This window comes from Megascapheus bottae, chromosome 34 (assembly GCF_031878675.1).
Source record: "Megascapheus bottae isolate mThoBot1 chromosome 34, mThoBot2.hap1, whole genome shotgun sequence".
NCBI lineage: Eukaryota > Metazoa > Chordata > Mammalia > Rodentia > Geomyidae > Megascapheus > Megascapheus bottae.
The window spans coordinates 4,263,159-4,280,703 of record NC_143542.1 but is presented as its reverse complement, the minus strand read 5'-3'; the positions used below and the strand labels follow the sequence as shown (position 1 = coordinate 4,280,703).

At 46.0% G+C, this 17,545-nt stretch overlaps 1 protein-coding gene across 2 annotated transcripts in view; it reads right to left on the bottom strand.

The window, feature by feature from the left end:
• Agfg2 (ArfGAP with FG repeats 2) overlaps window positions 1-15,361 on the bottom strand; it is a 32,854-nt gene extending 17,493 nt beyond the window's left edge. For both annotated transcript variants that reach the window (XM_090324329.1, XM_090324330.1), the window contains exons 1-2: window positions 14,999-15,361; window positions 1,110-1,203 (exon numbers count right to left, since the gene is read on the bottom strand). In XM_090324329.1, the coding sequence (XP_090180455.1) occupies window positions 1,110-1,203; window positions 14,999-15,219 (315 nt within the window). In that variant the 5' untranslated portion in view covers window positions 15,220-15,361. The remainder of the gene's footprint in view (window positions 1-1,109; window positions 1,204-14,998) is intronic.
• Window positions 15,362-17,545: the final 2,184 nt, after the last annotated feature.

Genomic DNA, 17,545 nt, shown 5'->3' with positions numbered 1-17,545 from the left:
AAAAAAAACCTAAAAATTCTCTATAAAGAGCCGGGCTCATGCCTGTAATCCTAGATACTCAGGAGGCTGAGACCTGAGGATCAAGGTTCAAAGCCAGCCTGGGAACAAAAGGACCTGAAACTCTTATCTCCAATTAACCTCTAGAAAATGGGAAGTGAGGCTTGGCACAAGAGTAGGGTGGTAGCCTTGAGCTGAAGAGCTCAGGAACAATGCCCAGGCTGAGTTCAAGCTCCATGACCCCCCCATACTCACACACAAAAATTTAAAATAAAATAAAAATTAAAATATGTCTAAGCTGGGTGCAGTTGCTCATGCCTGTAATCTTAGCTACTCAGGAGGCTGAGATCTAAGGATGGAAGTTCAAAGTCAGTCTGGGACTGAAGTCCATGAGACTTATCTCCAATTAGTCAAATTAACTGGAAGTGGCACTGTGGCTCAAGGGGTAGGGCGATACCCTTGAGCTGAAGAGCTCAGGGACAATATCTAGGCCCAGAGTTCAAGTCCCATGACTGACAAAAAAAATTAATTAATTAAAAAAATAAATATGTCTATACATGAAGATAAGAAATTTTACATATTCAAAAAATGTGGGGCCTGGAGTTTGGCCTACTGGTAGAGTGTTTGCCTAGCATGCACAAAGGCCCAGATTCGATTCCTTGGTACCACATACACAGAAAAAGCTGGAAATGGTGCTGTGACAGCTCAAGTGGAAGAGTTCTAGCCTTGAGAAAGCTCAAGGACAACACCCAGGCCCTGAGTTCAAGCCCCAGGACTGGCAAAGAAAAAGAATAGAAAAGAAGAGAAAGAAAGAAAGAAAAACTGTGGGGTCAGGGGCATGGCCTAGTGGTAGAGTGCTTGCCTAGCATGTGCAAAGCTCTGGGTTTGATTCATTGGTACCACAGACACAGAAAAGGCCAGAAGTGGTGCTGTGGCTCAAGTGGTAGAGCTCCCCCAAAAAGAAAACTATGTTTTTTTTTTTTTGTTGTTGTTGTTGTTTTCCAATCATGAAGTAAAACTTTCCTGGGTGGCAGGGCCGACATTTGTGATCTTCTGAGCCCAGGCCTCCTTCTTCTGAGAGTTGGTTACCCAGTTCCTCCAAGGCAACTTACCTCATTTCCACGGGATTGCAGGAACATCACTTCGGGCTCAGTGAAGGTTGTCATGGAGATGGACTTGACGCGATGAGGCGGGTTCAGGCCTCTCCTGTGGGGAGAAGAGAAAGCACAATGATGTGAGCACCACAGGGCTATTCATGGGAAGAGATGGAGGGGGGAGATCAAGACAGCAGCATGTGAACAGAACCAGCCCCCTACCCCAGGGCTGGGGGTGCACCTCAGTGATGGGGTACTTGCCTGGGTTTTGTCCCTCAAGTAGGGGAAAGGGAGAGAAAGCCTCCTACCCACAGCCACCTCCTAATTCCAGGAAAGAAGAGGATATTCTAGAGACTCTGAATGAGATCCAGGGAGGAGTCAGGAACACACTGTGTCCCCATGATTCTGGGGAGGGGGCATGTCCCCTCTCGCCTGGCTCAGTCCCCACAGGTCTGGTGTTCAGGCTGCACAGCTGTTTCTGGGAATTCAGACACATGACCTCCTCCCATTTCCTGCCTTGTCATTGATTTAGTTCTGTAGCCAGGCTCAAGTTTTCTCATACCGGAAGAAAGGCTAAAATGAAGGCCTGCGATGAATCCCAACAACATGACAAAGACAGAATAGAATGACCAAGAAGCAGAAAGCTGGAAAGGGCCTTGGCCAGCTGAGGTTCTGGGATATGGAGGAGCTCTTGGGACCAGCCCCCCAAGTATGGAAGGATGGCCATAAACCTGGACTATGATTCTTAGGAACACAGAGGGAGAAGAAGGAGAGAACAAGTAAGCAAAGCAAAACACATAATACACATTTGTGCTCATGGGAATCGATACAGCACCACGACACTCCAGTAAAGAGGGAAGATGGGCAGTGAATACGTCAGTGTTAGGTGATGGAGTGGTAGGGGGGGGGGGAGAATGACATAGCAAAGGGTGAATTGAGTTGGGTGGCTTTTCTTTCCTTTATTTTTTGGGGGGTGCTGATCCTAGAGCCTGAACTCAGGGCCTGGATGTTGTCCCTGAGCTTTTTTTTTTTTTTTGCCCAAGGATAGCACTCTATCACTTGAACCACAGCTCTACTTCTGGCTTTTTTTGGTGCTTAGCTGAGATAAGAATGCCATATATTTGTATTTGATTATTTGAAATTGGATAGGAAACAGGGGAAAACAAGATGAGGGGTGGGGGTGGGGGGAAGGAAATGGAGACCAATGTATGGTATCAATGTGTGGAAATTAATGCACCACCATCTATCTGGCAAATATCATGTAACCCTTCTATTAATTACAATAAAAATATATGAAAAAAAAGAATGCCATAAACTTTCCTACCCTGACTGGCTTTCAACCTTGATCCTCAGATCTCAACCTCCTGAGTAGCTAGGAGGACAGGCGTGCACCACTAGCGTGAGTGGTTGTTCTTATGGATGATAAACAACTTATGAAGGGATTCTCACAAAGGACAGAACCAGGAGGCCACCTTCAGGTCCTTCTTGCCAAGTCTGCTGTTTGGTTTTCAAATATGGGCTGTCAAAATGTCCTCACATGAAATAAGCATTATCAAAGGGGCTGGTGCCTGAAGGAAAGGTGAGGGCAGGAAAGCTAAGAGCCAGGCTGTGGCTCTACATATTAAACAATTGTTCTTAAATATTATCTGCCCCAAGGCTGTGCAGATCTCATTTCCAAGACAGCCCAGTTTAGCCTCTTTTGCTAATGGCTGGGTTGGGTTTAGCTTTTAATGCTAGCCAGCCTGCTATTATGCTCCTCTCTCTCTCTCTCTCTCTCTCTCTCTCTCTCTCTCTCTCTCTCTCTCTCTCTCTCTCTCTCTTCCTTCCTTTTGCCAGTCCTGGGGCTTGAACTCAGGGCCTGAGCACTGTCCTTGGGCTTTTTTTCTCAAGGCCACTTGAGCCACAGCACCATTTCCAGCTTTTTTCTATGGTCTTCATGCATGCTAGGCAAGCACTCTACCATTAGGCCACTCCCCCCCCTTGACTCTTTCTCAGCTTAATCTCTAGGCTCTCCTCATCCCAATTCTAGGCCTTTTTTTTTTCTTGTCTGAGACAGAGACTCAAACTCACTACCTAATGCTATCACTCACTCACCCCTGAGACACGCTTCCAGCCCCTCTAGGCCTCCTTGAAGTATAGCTAGAGTTGCCTTTACTGTCCCTACAATCTGGCCTGAGTGCTGTCCCTTAGCTTTATCTTTTTTTTTTTTTTGCCGGTACTAGGACTTGAACTCAGGATCTGGGCTCTGTCCCTGAGCCTCTCTGTGCTCAAGACTAGTGCTCTATGACCGGAGCCACAGTGTCACTTCTTGTTTTTTCTGTTTATATGATACCTAAGGAATCAAACCCAGAGCTTCATGTATGCTAGGCAAGCATTCTACCATTAAGCCACATTCCCAGTCCATCACTAACAAATCTTGACTTTGCCAAAACACAAGGCAAAGGGAAGAAGATGCAAAAATCCTAAGACCTAGTCTTTGACTACCAGGTGCTTACAGAAAGGATCAAAAAGATACTCAGGGACACAGGCGTGTGATCTCAATTACTCAGGAAGGGAAGGCAGAAAGATCATGGTCAGAGGCTAGCCAGAACAACAGCGAAGTAAACTTAAAAAAAAAAAAAAAAAAGACAGGGCCGGGAGTTTGGCCTAGTGGTAGAGCGCTTGCCTTAGCATGCATGAAGCCTTGGGTTTGATTTCTTGGTACCACATACATAGAAAAAAGCCAGAAGTGGTGCTGTAGCTCAAGTGGTAGAGCACTAGCCTTGAGAAAGTCCAAGAACAGTGCTCAGGCCCTGAGTTCAACACCCAGAATTGGGAAGAAAAAAAAAAAAAAAGACAATTAGAGGCAGACAATTAGAGGCATGATTCAAGGGATAGAGCACTTGCCCAGTAAGTTCTAGGCCCTGAGTTCAGTATCTAGTGCTGGGGGGGAGGGGGGAGAAATACATATATATTATGTACATATATATCTATAATGCACATATATATATATAATACATATACAGGAGAGGAGAGGAGGTGAGGAAAGAAAAAAAGAGGCTCCAGTGTGTAGTAGGATACCATTTAATCAGACACCAGTGGACCAGGAAGAATGACACTCCAGAATATAGCAATGGCAAGCGGGGGGAGGGGGGTATGGTCAGGAGATTGGCAAAAAGCAGTATGTTTACACTAGAAAAATAGATCCTGAGCCTATCACAAGACAGTCGTTGACATTTCCTGAAAGGATAATGAGGAACTGTTAGCAAAGTGCAAATAGGGGAGGTGTGCTTCCTTATTATGGGGGGGGCAGATGCTTAGAACAACAGAACTGAGCCGGAACTGGGGGGGTTATTTAAGGAGGGGAGGAGGGTGACAGGATGAAGGGAAAGGCAGCAAAATAAGAAATGATTTAAGTGCTCTGGGCCAAATGAAATGTGAGGGAACACGATGTTTCCATAGTACAGTACAAAAAGCACTGCTGTGACCTTGATGTCTGTCAACGGGATTATGTATAACCTGAGCCACAGTTTGGGGGCAGGGAGAAGTTGACAAGGCAACATTGTGCAGCCCAGGAACAGGGCCTAGTGACATGGCCTATGAGTCAGAGTACTTCTTTCTGAATCATAGGGAGGCCATTTCTGGCTGAGAGAAGCAATTTCGAACAGAGCTTTCTCCTGCCAGCTGCTGAAATCAAATGGTCTAGGTGTGTTGCATTTCCTTGGGTCTGGTCCAGCATCATGTGCTGGGCCAGATGTGAGTCACCGGCCTGGAATTAAACAAGACCCAACCCTCCCAACCAAGTGTATCCATGTCTCCCAATGTAACTCGCAGGTTTTTCCAGAGAGGAGAAAGTTAGAGGTACTGCCCTTTAGTTATTGCACTAAATCCTTCCAGTTACGTCCACCCCCAGTGCTGGGGGAAATACCAAGATAAATGTATTTGCCCAACCAGAATAGGCCCAGCTTTTCCAATGGAAATAAAGTCCATTACTTAAGCAAATCGTGTGGTCTTTCTCTAGTTTCTTTTTCATTGGGCCTTTAAAGTACCTCAAGTGACAGGTGACTCCTGCCTATAATCCTAGCTACTCAGGAGGCCAAGATCTGAGAATCTCAGTTCCAGACCAACCTGGGCAGTACTGGGGGCTTGAACTCAGGGCCTGAGCACTGTTGCTAGACAGTGTTGTCCTTGGATAGCGCCATTTCTGGCTTTTTTCTGTGTATGTGGTACTGAGGAATCAAACCCAGGGTTTCATGCATGCTAGGCGAGCACTCTACCACTAGGTCACCCTTCCAACCCTCCATAAAATTCTTATCTCCAATTAACTAGCAAAAAGCCAAATGTGGAGAAGTAACTCAAGTGGTAGAGCACCAGTCTTGAGCAAAAAATGGCTAAGAGACAGCACCCAGACTCTAAGTTCAAGCCCCAGTATAAACAAAAAGCATCTGACATGCTCAAAAATTCTTGGCAAATGAAGCCATTTGCACATAAAACTGTTTCCTCGGTCCAATTCTCTTTTCCTCTCTCCCCTTTCCTTTGGTTCCATCAAGCACGCAAATATTTTCACAAATACCACCACTTTTGCTTTTCTGTGGTAATTAGCCTCAAGCTGGCCTATATTTTGCTTCATAAAAATATCAAACCTGCTCAGCTGCTCAGATAAGAAGGTTCTGCCAGGTCAACAATGGAAAAAAACCCAGTTCCACCTAGTACCCTAATTTCTTTCATCTGTGCCAGATTTGAACTTGGGAATTCCTGGCCTCTGAATATTTGTGTTGGAATTCATACATCCTGGGTTGTGTCTCTCTGTTCCTGGGACTTCACTCCTCTGCCTCTGTTTAGTTCTTTTCCCAGACTCAAATAAAGAGACTCTATCAGGGATAAGAAACCTCTCCTTTTACCCTGTTCCAAGGTCAATTTCACTAAATTTAGCAGACCGCTTCCTAAATTCTGCTTCAACCTATTTCCTATGCTTCTCCAGCCTTTCTATCATTGTAGAGTCAAGTACAGGCCTGATATTACTGGCTATTTTCCTTTCCAGTTTTAATATGAATCCTTTTTTACATTTTTTCATTTCCCCCTTCTTTCCATTTCTTTTTCTCCCTCCCTCCCTCCCTCTCTTCCTTCCTTCCTTCTTCCTTTCCTTTCCTTCCTTCCTTCCCTCTCCCCTCACCTTTCTCTCCTTTTTTTTTTTTTGGCCAATCCTGGGGCTTGAACTCATGGCCTGGTCGCTGCCCCTGAGCTTCTTTACTCAAGGCTAGAGCTCTACCACTTGAGCCTCAGCACCACTTCCGGCTTTTTTCTATGTATATGGTACCGAGGAATCGAACCTGGGTCTTCATTCATGCTAGGCAAGCACTTTAACCACTAGGCCAAACTCCCGGCCCCTAATGATCCTTTTAATGTAAAGTGCCTCAATCAGTGTTTAGAGTGCTTGTCAGTCAACCTGCCCAGTAGAAGTAAAGATAGAAGCTAAAGAGAGCAGGAGAGAGGAATGAGATTAAACAGGGGCAGCAACTTATATGTGTAACTCTCTAAGCCAAACAGATGGAAAAGTACTGAATTACTGAACAACACACTATATCTCCCTTCCACAGAGATAAAAATGTTCTCTCTAGTGGTAGAGTAATTGCCCAGCATGCACGAAAACTCAGGTTCAATTCCTCAGTACCATATACATAGAAAAAGCTGGAAGCAGTGCTGTGGTTCAAGTGGTAGAGCTCTAGCCTTGAGAAAGCCCAAGGACAGTGCGCAGGCCCTGAGTTCAAACCCCAGGGCTGGCAAAAAAAAATTGTCCTTACTTTGCTGGGTACCAGTGGCTCAGGGCTCTAATCCTAGCTACTCAGGAAGATGAGATCTGCAGGATCAAGGTTTGAGACCAATCTGGGAAAAATAAAAAGTTCTCTGGTAGGGCACTAGCCTGGCAATTGACAGGTCTGGAATTCAAATCACACTGTTTACTACCATCCACCAAACCACCCCCACCAAAAAAAAAAAAAAAAAAAAGACAAAACTCTAACTAGGAATCACTACTAGCAATCCAGAAAGAGAAACTAAGACACATGTAATACAGGAGCTTTTCACAAAAGAAAAACCCATCTCCTGATATCCAGACCAGAGCAATGGCTCAAGTGGTACAATGCTGGCCTGAGTGAAAAAGTTAGGGAACAGTGCCTGGGCCCTGAGTTTAAGTTCCAGTACTGGTACCGCAAACAAAACAAAACAGAAAAAAAAAAGGGATTTCCCCCTTTACCCTAGTTGTGGGGCTTGAATTCTGGGCCTGGGCATTGTCCCTGAGCTCTTCAGCTAAAAGCTATTGCTCTACCACTTGAGCCACAGCATCACTTCAGGTTTTCTGGTGGTCAGGTGGAGGTAGGAATCTTATGAACTTTTGTGCCTATGCTGGCTTCCAACTGCGATCCTCACATCTCAGCCTCCTGACTAGCTAGGATGGCAGACGTGAGCCAACTGCACCCAGCGAAAAAGGAATATTTTAAATCTCCTCTATAGATACTATAGATACCTCTTAGTAGCTAATGCTTTTGTTGTTTGTGCTAGACCTGAACATTTGCTTGAACTCAGGGCTTGGGTGCTGTCCCTGAACATTTTTGCTTAAGGCTAGCATTCTAGCCACAGTTCCACTAGGGATTTTTGCTGGTTAAAGAGTCGCATAAACTTTCTTTTTTCTTTTTTTTTTTTTTTTGCCAGTCCTGGGCTTGAGCTCAGGGCCTGAGCACTGTCCTTGGACTTTCTCAAGGCTAGAGCTCTACCACTTGAGCCTCAGCACCACTTCTGGCTTTTTTGTATGTATGTGGTACCGAGGAATCGAACCCGGATCTTCGTGCATGCTAGGCAAACACTTTAACCACTAGGTCAAACTCCTGGCCCCGCATAGACTTTCTTACCCAGGCTGGCTTTGAACCAAGATCCTCAGAACTCAGGTCTCCACAGTAGCTAAGACGGAAGGTGTATGCACCAGCATCCATTGTAAATGGCTTGTTTTATCTTATTTAAGCATCAAATAATAGATTCTTTCTCCACTAGATGAGTTAAAACTATAACTAAACAAACAAGCATATGTATATGTTGGAGGGAATTAAAAGGATATGAATCCAGGTTAAGGACAGGAGGTACTGGAAGAAAACCAAATCATTAAAACTAGGTCAAATTTGGGACCTACAAATGTGTCAGCATGCATGCATATTTAGAAACAGCAGCCAGAAGCCTTACACCAACGCTACAGGTTTTTGCTACAGCTGAGAAAATAATTCTCATTAAAAAAGAAAGCAGGGGGGCTGGGAATGTGGCTTAGTGGTAGAGTGTTTGCCTAGTATGTATAAAAGCCTGGATTCAATTCCTCAGTACCACATACACAGAAAAGCTGGAAGTGGAGCTGTGACTCAAGTAGGAGAGTGCTAGCCTTAAGCAAAAGAAGCTTAAAGACAGTGTCCAGGCCCTGAGTTCAAGGACCAGGACTGGTGGGGGAAAAAAAAAAAGAAAAAGAGAGCTGGGTGGGGAAGTGAGAGAGATGAATAAAGAAAAAAGAGAATAAACTCACCCATGCAAGGATAAAGACATATTCACAGCTACCCACCAATATTAACTTGTGGATTTTTCTCTACAACCTAGGAATTTTAACATTGGCTAGAGCAATCAACTTTGCTCTCTACCAGTTAATCCAGCCAGCTAGAAACTCTCGCAATTCTGCACTGTCTCCCAGAGTATTCCTTCTCGCTAACAGGCAGACACATACATACATACATACATATTTATTTATGCATTCATTCATTCATTTACGTATGTCAGTTGTGGGGCTTGAGCTCAGGGTTTGGACACTGTTCGTGAGCGCTTTTGCTCAATGCCTCCTTGAGCTACAGCACCACTTCCGGTTTTCTGGTGGTTAACTGGAGATAAGAGTCTCATGGATTTTCCTTCCTGGGCTGGCTTTGAACAACTGCGATCCTCAGATCTCACAGGCAAACACATTTTTAACACAGTCTAAAGAAAGTCTGCTTTTAAAATTAAACCAACTGTTCCAGGTACTGGTGGCTCATGCCTGTAATCCTAGCTACTCAGGAAGCTGAACTCTGAGGATCCTGGTTCAAAGTCATTCAGGACAGGAAAATCTGAAACATTCCCATTTCCAATTAACTACCAAAAAACCTACAATGCAGCTGTGGTTCAAGTGGTAGAGTGCTATCCTTGAGCAAAAGAAACTCAGGGACAGGCCTGGAGTGTGGCCTAGCTGGTAGAGTGCTTGCCTAGATGCAGGAAGCCCTGAGTTTGATTCTTGTGTACCACATACACAGAAAAAGCTGGAACTGCTGCTGCTGTGGCTCAAGTGGTAGAGTGCAAGCCTTGAGAAAGTGCAAGGACAATACCCCGGCCCTGAGTTCAAACACCAGGACTGGCAAAAAATTTTAAAAACTAAAACTAAAAATAAAAAAATCCTGAAGTCTCCTTTCTGTGGCTAGGATTCTAAAGATGAGATTTCAAAATTTCCCCTCAAGATGCCTGAGGGAAATTTTCAGAAAGATGGTTTCTTCCCATCACACTATCTACGAGTACATGCAAAAGGACTTAATGTGGTGGGGGGAGGGCAGCACACATGTGGGTGTACATGTACACACAAATACGAAGGCTTAAACTCAGGGTTTTCCACTCTCCCTTGACTTTTTTTTCCCCTCAAGGCTGGCACTCTACTACTTTAGCCACACCTCCACTCTTGGATTTTTGCTGCTTAATTAGAGATAAGAGTCTCAGACTTTTCTGTCTGGACTGGCATCAAATTAGGATCCGCAGATCTCTGCCTCCTGATTAGCAAGGCCCAGTAGCCTGCTTATTTTATTTATGACTACCCTATCTCCAGTTTCTTACACGTAACCTGCAGCTTGACAGGTGCTGAGTAAATAACTGTTGATTATTTGAGTGAATCAATGTGCAGGTAGGTTGTTGCCCTGCCACAATTTTACTACCTCACAACTGAATCCTAATCTGCACATCCAACCATGTGGACTAAAAATGCTGCCAGCTCCTCCAGGCCCCACATAGGACAGAGATAACACTGGAAGACCCTTTGTAGGATTTGTATGCCTTTTCCTAGTCCTGCTAATAAGTCCAATTAGCACATGAGAAGTACTACCAGAACCCAGGTAAATTATAGCCGGGAAAATCTTTTTTTTTTTTTTTTTTTTTTTGCCAGTCCTGGGCTTGAGCTCAGGGTCTGAGCACTGTCCTTGGAGTTTCTCAAGACTAGAGCTCTACCACTTGAGCCTTGCACCACTTCCGGCTTTTTTCTATATATGTGGTACCGAGGAATTGAACCCAGATCTTCGTGCACGCTAGGCAAGCACTCTACCACACTACCACTAGGCCAAACTCCTGGCACCGTAGCCAGGGAAATCTTAGCTCCCATTGTACCAACTCTTTTTCTTTCTTCTTTTTGTCAGTCATGGGACTTGAACTCTGGGCCTGGGTGCTGTTTCTGAGCTCTTCAGTTCAAGGATACCACCCTACCCCTTGAGCCACAGCACCACTTCTGGTTTTCTGGTGGTTAATTGGAGGTAAGAGTCTCAGGGACTTTTTAGTGCCCAGGCTGGCTTTGAACTATGATCCTCAGATCTCAGCCTCCTGAGTAGGTAGGATTACAGGTATAAGCCACCACGCCCAGCCCAACTCTCTCTCTCCCTCTCTCTCTCCCTCTCTCTCTCTCTCTCTCTCTCTCTCTCTCTCTCTCTCTCTCTCTCTCTCTCTCTCTCTCTCTCTTTCTTTTTAGACAGTCTCCCTATGTAGCCCAGGCTTGCCTAGAAATCTCATTTCTGCCTCAGATTCCAAGAGGTGGGATTACAAGTGTGTGCCACCATGCCCGGCTCTCAGGTCCAGACAGCTACCTTTCACTCTATTCTTACTTCCTGCTAGAAAAAGATTGGCCTCACTTCTAAGCACTAAAATAATATTCCCCCCCCCTTGGGGCCGGGAGTTTGGCCTAGTGGTTAAAGTGCTTGCCTAGCATGCATGAAGACCCGGGTTCGATTCCTCGGTACCACATACATAGAAAAAGCCGGAAGTGGTGCTGAGGCTCAAGTGGTAGAGCTCTAGCCTTGAGAAAGTCCAAGGACAGTGCTCAGGCCCTGAGCTCAAGCCCAGGACTGGCAAAAAAAAAAAATATTCCCCCAAACATACCTCAAAAATTACCCCTTGAGTGATTCTCCTGCTTTAACAAAGTTGCATATAAGATTCCTTTTTTTTTTTTTTGGTGGGTGATGGGCTTGAATTTGGTCTGGACACTGTCCCTGAGCTCTTTAGCTCAAGGATATTGCCCTACCCTAGAGCCAAGCCCCACTTCCCATTTTCTAGAGGTTAACTAGAAATAAGAGTCTCAGGTCCTTTTGTGCCCGGGCTGGCTTTGAACCTTGATCCTCAGATCTCAGCTTCCTGAGTAGCTAGGATTACTCATGTGAGCCACCTTGCCCAGCTATAAGATTCCTTTTGAAACTTCAAAAGGGTTGGCAGATCCCTCTCACTCTGCACCATGGGAACAGAAGCTCCAAGGAACTAAGCCCCGCTCAGTCTAAGATATAAACACCTGACAAAGCCAGGCCTTTGGGGGCATTTTTTTTTTCTTTTTGCCAGTCCTGTGGCTTGAATTCAGGGCCTGGGCACTGACCTTGAGCTTTCTCAAGGTTAGAGCTCTACTCCTTGAGCCACAGCACCAGTTCCAGCCTTTTCTGTGTATTTGGTACCTCACATACACATGGCTTAGTTACCATGAGGCCATGTTCCAGTTCTGGGGTTCTTCTTTCTTAAAATAATTGTGGGGGCCCAGAGTTTGGCCTAGTGGTAGAGTGCTTGTCTAGCATGCACGAAGACCCGGGTTTAATTCCTGGGTACCACATACATAGAAAAAGCTGGAAGTCGTGCTGTGGCTCAAGTGGTAGAGCCTTGAAGAAAACCCAAGGGCAGTGCTCAGGCCCTGAGTTCAGTCCCCAGGTCTGGCAAAAATAAATTAAAAAATAAAATAACTATGCATCTTCTCATCATAGTCACTTTACCCAGTGTAAGCGCAGATGACATGTCTGAATTTATGTCAGAGCGATAGTGATCCAGGAAAAAGTGATAAGGTTTTCTGCAAACTGTGTGCTGACATGACAGAAGTTAACTTTTCTAGTAAAAGACATCAGGTTTTGAATGTAGACAGCATCCCTTGGCCTTCCTTCTGTCCTGATTGCAGGATATGCCTTATAGACAGGAAATGTTATTTGTGGGATCTATTCAAGAGCTTGAAAAGAATAAGAACAGCATTTGCCCTTCCCATTTAGTCAGTTTTCCCTTTTATACAGTCCCAGATTTGCAATGGAATGCTATTTCCTGGTATTTTCTTCCTAGGTCCTGTATCTGTTAAACTGTCAATGTAAGCATCTTGCTTTGTTTCCTTCTCCCCAGACTCTCTACCTCTTTCTAGTTTCCTCTATAAAATACTCCTAGGATTGACAAAAAATAAAAAAGTAAATAAAAGGGACTGGGAATTTGGCCTAGTGGCAGAGTGCTTGCCTAGTATGCATGAAGACCGAGCTGGAAGTGGTGCTGTGGCTCAAGTGGTAGAGCTCTAGTCTTGAGAAAGCCCAAGGACAGTACTCAGTCCCTAAGTTCAAGACAGGACTGGCAAAAAAAAAAAAAATGGGGCAGCAGGAGTTTGGCCTAATGGTAGAGTGCTTGCCTGACATTCACAAAGACCTAAGTTTGATTCCTCAGTACTACATATATAGAAAAGCCGGTGTTGTGGCTCCAGTGGTGGAGCACTAGCCTTAAGAAAAGCCCAAGGACAATGTTCAGGCCCTGGGTTCAAGCCCCAGGACTAGCCAAAAAAAAAAAAGAAAGAAAGAAAATAAAATACTCCTAAACCTCATTCCTTCTTCTCTGCATAAAGTCTCAATTCTTTTGCTTCAACTGAGTCTCTGTTTCATCTTATGACATTCTTGTTTGTGTTCTAAATTCCAGTCTCAAGAGCCACAATAGCTTTTACTTAGATCAAAATCAAGTTCATCCTCACAACACACCAGGAAATTTGATACAACACCCAGAGGAATTGGATAAAGCAGGTAAAAAATCAAGTACAGAAATAGTCTCAAATTGCACCTCAGAGGAGGCTTAGCTCTTCATTTCTGGTCCTGCCATAATCATAACTAATATGAAACAACAAATGTTGAAAACAGCAACCCCCATATGGCACAGGATAAGTTACTAAACCATGCTTTGCTTCTGTTCTCCCATCTGTCATACAAGAACAATACTGCTTGTTTCTCAGCTCTTAAGCATATAAAAACAAGGGAAGCTTTGCTTGTTAAAACAGAACAACGATGTATTAAAATAATGCTTTAAAAAAAAACAGGCACAATAAAACCCTCAACAAACTTCTAAAAAGAAAAGATGTAGGCCTGATAGCAGATGTTATATTACGCATCTTATCAATTTCTAAGTAGATAGGACTTACTTTATAACTATAAAACTAGAATCAAGGCTCCAATGTAGCTCTGGCAGGACCAAATACAGTGTCATGCCAAGGGTAACAAGACAGATGATACAGAACAATGCCCCGACCCCAAATTTTGTAGGGTTTACTGTATGATACCATCAAGATCTAGCACGTCAAGGAGAAACTAAAAGGCATAAATGGCCAGGCCCAAATGGCTCACGCATGTAATCCTAGCTACTCATAAGTCTAAGGTCTGAGGACTGCAGTTAAGTCAACCCAGGAGCTGAGAGTGTGGCCTAGTGGTAGAGTGCTTTCCTAGTGAGCATGAAGACCCAGGTTCGATTCCTCAGTACCACATACATAGAAAAAAGCCAGGGGCCAGGAGTTTGGCCTAGTGGTAGAGTGCTTGCCTTGCATGCGCAAAGACCCGGGTTTGATTCCTCGGTACCACATACATAGAAAAAAAAAAAGCTGGAAGTGATGCTGAGACTCAAGTGGTAGAGCTCTAGCCTTGAGAAAGTCCAAGGACAGTGCTCAGGCCTTGAGCCCATGCCCAGGACTGGCAAAAAAAAAAAAAAAAAAAGCCAAACCAGGCAGGAAAGTCCATGAGACTCTTATCTCCAATTAATCACACACACACACACACACACACACACACACAGCCAGAAGCTTTGCTCTAGTGGTAGAGCTCCAGCATTGAGTGAAAAAAAAAAAAAAAACAAAAAACTAAGGGACAGTTCAAACCTCAGTACCCACACAAAAGTAAAAGAAAAATAAAACGAAGGTGCTCTGAGATCCCCACACCTTTCAAAAAGCTAAGCTCTCTACCAGAATAACTCGTTGGTTCTCATCTCATATTAGATCCTGAAGTCTATACGATGCTAACATTTCAAAATCTTGCAAGAATAAGATCTACATACAACTGAACCCACGCTCCTGATCTACCATTATGTATGCCTCGGCTAACACCCTGGGTTAACCCACCTATTTATTGTCCCACTGCGTTCTGCATCGTGCAACTCCAGCATAATCCCAGCTCACCCTAACTCGTTGCATGGGTGGCTCTCCATCTCCACGACGTGCCTGTTCTGTCGTCTGTCCCCATCCCGAGTTTCTCTTTCGATTCTTGCCCACTTTCTCCCTCCCCACCTGCAGTAGGCCTCGCCTTCTTCCAGGAAGCCTGCCGGCGTTGTCTGTCCTCGCCCCCACCACCCTCACTTCTGCCTCCACGGCTCCGGCCTCTCCCCCTCTCCTGTCCCCTCGTGCGGCCCTTCCTCAGGAGATCCCCGCAGGGGTGGGGAGGGTCCCTCTGATGCCCCCCCACCTCGTCGCCCTCCGACCCAGGGGTCCCCCCACACACATCGCCCCGGGTCCCCGAGGGCCGCCCCCCACCCCCATGCCGTCTTCCACTCCGCCTTCCTCGAGGTGACCCCCACCCTGCGGCGGGCGCACTCACAGGAGGCCGGAGCAGGTGGTGCAGACGAAGCTGCCCACGGTGATGTCCACGTAGGTGACCCCGCGCTGGGCACACTCGAAGCAGTGACGGTTCCCGGCCTGGCTGCAGCCGCCCAGCTCCCGCACCCGGCGACACCACACCTCCGAGGCCGCCTCCGCCTCTGCCTTGCCCCCGCCGACCCCGCCGCCAGGGCCCGGGCCCTTCTTGGCTGCCATCACCATCACTGCTCAGTCTCTCTCTCTTTTTCCTTTTGCAAGTCCGCAAAATGCTCCGCTCCCTTCAACCGCCTTCCCGCCTCCGCCGCCTTCGCACGCCCGGCAACCCTGACAGAAGCTACAGAACCAGCGGCGTCCGCGCCAGCCTCCGCCGCCCCCCCCCCGCTGCCTCGCAGGTCCTGCGCGCTGATTGGCTAGCCTTCTCCCACCTCCTCACGATGATTGGCTCTCTCCTGACTGCCGGAGCCCCCCCCCCAGCGCCACGCCCCACCGCCTTCGGGGCTTCGGCCTCTCCCATTGGCTAGTAGAAACGCCGACCGCAAGAAGTGTGCGTGCCTTCTGCCCTCGTCCCCGCCCACTCTCGCCACTGACTCGATTTTGGCCCGCCCCCTAGTTTCAATTGGCCACTTGTGGGCACTAGCGTTCCTAGGATAACTCTGATTGGCTGTCAAAGCCGCAAAGTTAGCGCGCGAGGGCGTGGACGTGCCCCCGCGCATGCGCAGCTCTTACCACCAACCCCACCACCGCCACCACTACCATCCCTCCCCCCACACACACACACACATACACATGCTGATAACATTCTCTCCAGATTTCAACGCTTTACTGTGGACTGCGTCGATTGTCAGCCAAAGCAGCAGAAGCTGTCCCGTAGGACAGACTGGAAGAAGGAGAGAGGGCTTTATAAATTCTACTTCAGTTACCTCTACCCTACCCCATAGGTGGAATCCTCATGTTACAGGCAGGTTAGGCACATGGCTCAGCCAGGATTTGGATCTGAGTCACTTGACCTTAGAAACCATGCTTTGTAGAATAGTATTAGTTTGACAGACTCTTTCTAAACATCTGCTTTTTTATTCTCAGGCATGTTCTAAACCTAAGAAATGGCAGCAACTGACATTCTAAAGGAGAGAAGCAGAGGCAAAACAAAGACACATGAGTCGAGAGTGAGGATGCCGCACAGTTGTAATCCTAGGTAGTTAGGAGGCTGAGAACTATGTTCAAAGCTAGCCTGGACAGTGAGGTTGATAAATCTATCTTCCAACAGTTAATTACCCCAAAACTAGAAGTGGAACTGTGATTCAAGTGGTAGAGCACCACTCTTGAGTGAAAAGGCCAAGCAAGAGCATAAAGGTCTTGACTTCAAGCCTCAGTCCTGTCACACACACACACACACACACACACACACACACACACAATGGCCATACTAAGGAACATCTAGACATGCAAATGGGATATTTCAGCCCATTTTTAATATTCTTTCTGAATGTTTTTCAGAGTTCAGAACTTCCAAGTGCTACCCATCCCTCCTGTAGTTCCTTATTAGTCAAGGGTTATTTCTTCCCATCTTGAGTCTTCGAGTAAGTTGGAAAATTTAGTTAACACTGGTAGTAAATGAAAAGAAACAAAACTAAAATGTTCCTCACGCTCTGATCAGTTTTTCTGGTCGTTTTTGCCACTGGGCGTGGTCCAGCAAGGGAAACCAAAGGACTCATCCTCCCCCCCATGTCAGTTCCACTCTGGTCATATCTGAGAGTGACAATTCTATTCATCCTTCATAATCAATGGAAGACCAGCAAACATGGGGACAGCCATTGCTCTAGCAACAGGAGTCCCAGAAGGCCAGGTGGAACCCTTGCTGGCTTCCTTGGTAAGAACACCTCGCCTAGTCACAGAGTCTGAGTGACTTGGGGGATAGAAAGCAATGTTTTCTCCTTGTTTTTGTTTGGTGCTGAGCCCTGGGGCTTGAACTCAGGGGTTGGGCACTGTCCCTTAGCTTTTTCACTCAGCACTGGTGTTCCGGATTGAGTCACAGCTCAAGCTTCTAGCTTCTGGGTGATTGCTTGGAGGTAAGAGTCACATGGACTCCCTTGCGTGGGATGGCTTCAAAACCTCAATCCTCACACCATAGCCTCCTGAGTAGCTAAGTTTATAGGTGCAAGCTACGGGTGCAAATGTTTTAAAAGAGACTAGTAATCATGAGAGATGCCACCTTCCACTTTAGCCCTGAGTTTCTGGATCTCTGTCCTGACTGGAGGAGAATTGGCACTGGGGTTCCATCACAGCTCAGATCACATTTCCTTATCTCCCATGCTTGCAGGTGTGGCCTCCTAGATATTGCTAGATAGGTTTTCAAGAGACTATGTCATTGTTCTTCAGGCCAGCTGCTTCTAATGGACAGGGAATATGATAACAGCCCTCTGTTGGCCAAGTATCCAATTCCTGTCACTGAGAAGTGACTTGCTTGGTGGCAGACAATTGTCTCACAACTACTCTATGTTACACACAGTCAGTATTTCCAAGAATGGTGAGTCTAAAATGGATCTTGCTA